Source organism: Cibotium barometz, chromosome 19, assembly GCF_041138505.1.
Source record: "Cibotium barometz isolate CiBa-2024 chromosome 19, ASM4113850v1, whole genome shotgun sequence".
In the NCBI taxonomy this organism is placed as follows: Eukaryota; Viridiplantae; Streptophyta; class Polypodiopsida; order Cyatheales; family Cibotiaceae; genus Cibotium; species Cibotium barometz.
The window spans coordinates 32,957,603-32,960,757 of record NC_141064.1 but is presented as its reverse complement, the minus strand read 5'-3'; the positions used below and the strand labels follow the sequence as shown (position 1 = coordinate 32,960,757).

General features: G+C 45.9%; 1 protein-coding gene across 1 annotated transcript; it reads left to right on the top strand.

Moving 5' to 3' along the window:
* The first annotated feature begins 428 nt into the window (after positions 1–428).
* Positions 429–2,738, top strand: LOC147628477 (pentatricopeptide repeat-containing protein At1g06140, mitochondrial-like). Its single transcript, XM_086813054.1, has 3 exons — positions 429–1,104; positions 1,228–2,107; positions 2,249–2,738. Exons 1-3 carry the CDS (start codon positions 429–431, stop codon positions 2,736–2,738), a joined length of 2,046 nt encoding a protein of 681 aa, XP_086669180.1.
* Positions 2,739–3,155: the final 417 nt, after the last annotated feature.

The following is a 3,155-nucleotide window of genomic DNA, read 5'->3' as shown; positions in this document are numbered from 1 at the left end:
TTGAGTCGTTGATGGATGAAAGCTTTGACTGTGATACCAACAACAAACCTGCAAACCACATACTCCGTATAGCCCTAGCTGTGTGTGTGTGTGTGTGTGTGTCGGGTGGCTTCGGTGGGGTGGATAAATTATCCTACTGTGGTACGTGTGGAGATGGCTTCTCGCCCCAAGGCACGTACGATGCGCTTATGGAACAGCAAAGTATGTAAAATTCGATTTCATCTCTGCAAAGAAAGAAATTGGCTGCCCTTTGCATGTTCCAGACAAACCCAGATCTGTTTGCCGTAGACTTGCCAAGGAATCGTTATGGATGGACATGTGATTCTCCGAGTTGGGTTCAAGACATGCTCAGACTCAAAGATCCGTGTGGCATGGAGGCACAAGAAGTGCTTAGCTTACAGCAGGCACTACCTTCTTTGTAACAAGGAATGCCGCCCGCGCATCCTTCCGTGGAGGATTTTGCATGCATCTTGCACAAGTGCAGAAAGGAGAGAACCCTACCACAGGCGCTGCGCTTGCATTCCTACATGCGACGAAGCGGGCTGGATGTCCATACATCACTCAGAAAGCACCTCGTCTTGATGCTGCTGGAAGTTGGAAGCAAGTGCCATGCCCAGAAGATTTCTGACGGGCTGTTCTTTCAGGATAAGCGTTTGTGGAATTCAACCATCACAGGTTATGCTAAATGCAGCGAGTCACTGCCTGCTTTCACCCAGTACCAGAAAATGCAGGAGGATGTTTCTCCACATTCAATCCGGCATACTTTTGTGGTCCTATTAAAGGCTTGTTCCATGCAGAAAGACCTGGAAAGAGGCTGCAAATTACATGCTGAGATTTCTAAAAGGGGGTTGCTGGAAAAAGACGTTTTCCTTGGCAGCACCTTGGTTATTATGTATGTCAAGTGTGGCTCTCTTGCGAAAGCACAGGAAGTCTTCGACAAGCTCCCACTTCGCGATGTGGTCTCGTGGACTGCATTACTTGCAGGATATGTGGAACACGGGCATGGCGAGGAAGCTCTCAACTGTGTTGAACAGATGCAGCATGAGGGCATCTCTCCGGATGCTTTTACACTTGTTTACAGCTTGAAAGCGTGTGGCAGCATAGGTGCCACAAAAAAAGGCCAAGAAATGCATTGTGAAATTGCCAAAAAAGGTTTTCTGGAAAGGAATGTTTTTGTTGGCAGCATCTTGGTGGATATGTATGTTAAATGTGGCTCACTTGCAACAGCACAGGAAGTGTTTGACAGGCTTCTAGTTCGAGATGTCGTCTCGTGGAATGCACTCCTTGCAGGATATGCTGAATACAGGCTTGGTGAGGAAGCATACAACTGTCTCAGACGGATGCAAGATGAGGGCATCTCTCCAAATACTGTCACATTTGTTTGCAGCTTGAAAGCTTGTGGCAGCACAGGAGCTCTAGTCAAGGGCCAAGAGATACATATGGAGATTGTTAGAAAAGGGCTGGAAAGAGAGCTCCTTGTTGGCAGCACCTTAGTCGATATGTATGCTAAATGTGGCTCACTTGTAGAAGCACATGAAGTGTTTGACAAGGTTCCAGTTCGAGATGTGGTCTTGTGGAATGCACTGATTGCAGGATATACCGATCAGGGGCATGCTGAGGAAGCCTTCAACTGTTTTGAACAGATGCGGGATGAGGGCATCTCTCCGGATGCTGTCACACTTGTTTGCAGCTTGAAAGCTTGTAGCATCACAGGAGCCGCACACAAGGGCCAAGAAATACACGCTGAAATTTCCAGAAAAGGGCTCGAAAGAGAGCTCTCTGTTGGCAGCATCTTGGTCGATATGTATGCTAAAGTTGGCTGGCTTGCAGAAGCACAAGGAGTTTTTGACAAGCTTCCAGTTCGAGATGTCATCTCGTGTACTGCACTTATCTCAGGATATGCTGAACACGGGCATGGTGAGGGTGCACTCTACTGTTTTGAACAGACACAACATGAGGGCATCTCTTTCAATGCCATTGCATTGGTTTGCAGTTTGAAAGCTTGTGGCAGCATAGGAGCCACAATCAAGGGCCGGGAAATACATGCCGAGATTGTGAGAAAAGGGTTGGAAAGAGAGTCTCTTGTTGTCAACATCTTGATTGATATGTATGCTAAATGTGGCTTTCTTGCAGAAGCACAAGAAGTGTTTGACAAGCTTCCAGTTCAAGATGAGGTTTTTTGGAATGCACTCATTGCAGGATATGCCCAGCTTGGAGAGAGTGAAAATGTTATCCGTATCTTTAACAGAATGAGAGGAGAAGGTATACAGCCAGGCTTAGTCACGCTAGTTAGTGTTCTTAATGCATGCAATCATGAAGGTCAAGTGGATAAGGGCCTGATGTACTTTGACATAATTAGCAATGACTATGGTCTCATCCCAACACTTGAGCATTACACTTGCATGGTCGATCTCCTTGGCCGTGCAGGCCATATAGACAAGGCAATAGGGATGATTGGTAAGATGCCATTGCATCCAGATATTGTGGTGTGGCATACTGTATTGGCGGCTTGTCGGAAGTGGGGCAATGTGGAGCTTGGAAGACATGCCTTTGAACATGCAGTACAATTGGATGAAAATGATGTAGCAGCTTATGTATGTATGTCTAACATTTATGCAGATGCTGCCTTGCAGGAAGAAGTGAACAAGGTTGAGTCAATGAGTAAAAAATCAAGCATGGAAGGAGCTAGGATATTGTTGGTAGAGAGTTGGGATGGATGCCCAATGAGTTGGCTTTGACCTCGAATGTTCCACTTCTCTCGATATTCTTGTCTCTCCTTCTCACCAACAAGAGACGTGGAGTTTGTAGACATAAGACATTGGATGATGTTAAAAATCATTGTATTAAGGCCAGACGTGTCTCCACCTCTTCTCATCATCAAGAGAAAAGGGAAGCAAGTAGTCAGTTTTTGAGTTCGGATGGGTGAAATAAATCTCCCAACTTCCTGGTTGATTTGCCTTAGACACTCAGCTAGATTCTTTAATCAAACAGTTCCCTTGTCAAAATGGAGACTAATGTCTCTTCCAGTTTACATACATGAATGATAGGACGAATCCCCACCCTGAGTGGTGAACCACGTTGCAGGCAAGTTCATCGTTGATCACCATGATAAAACCGGGACAACTCTCTACAACATCATCATCCACTACCAACCA

Excerpts from the sequence above, each read along its gene's own strand:
- LOC147628477 (XM_086813054.1), top strand. The coding sequence starts at position 429 with ATGCCGCCCGCGCATCCTTCCGTGGAGGATTTTGCATGCATCTTGCAC. Across the intron at positions 1,105-1,227 it reads GAAAGCGTGTGGCAGCATAG|CACAGGAAGTGTTTGACAGG; the intron begins GTGCCACAAAAA and ends CACTTGCAACAG. Across the intron at positions 2,108-2,248 it reads GTCAACATCTTGATTGATAT|AATGAGAGGAGAAGGTATAC; the intron begins GTATGCTAAATG and ends TATCTTTAACAG.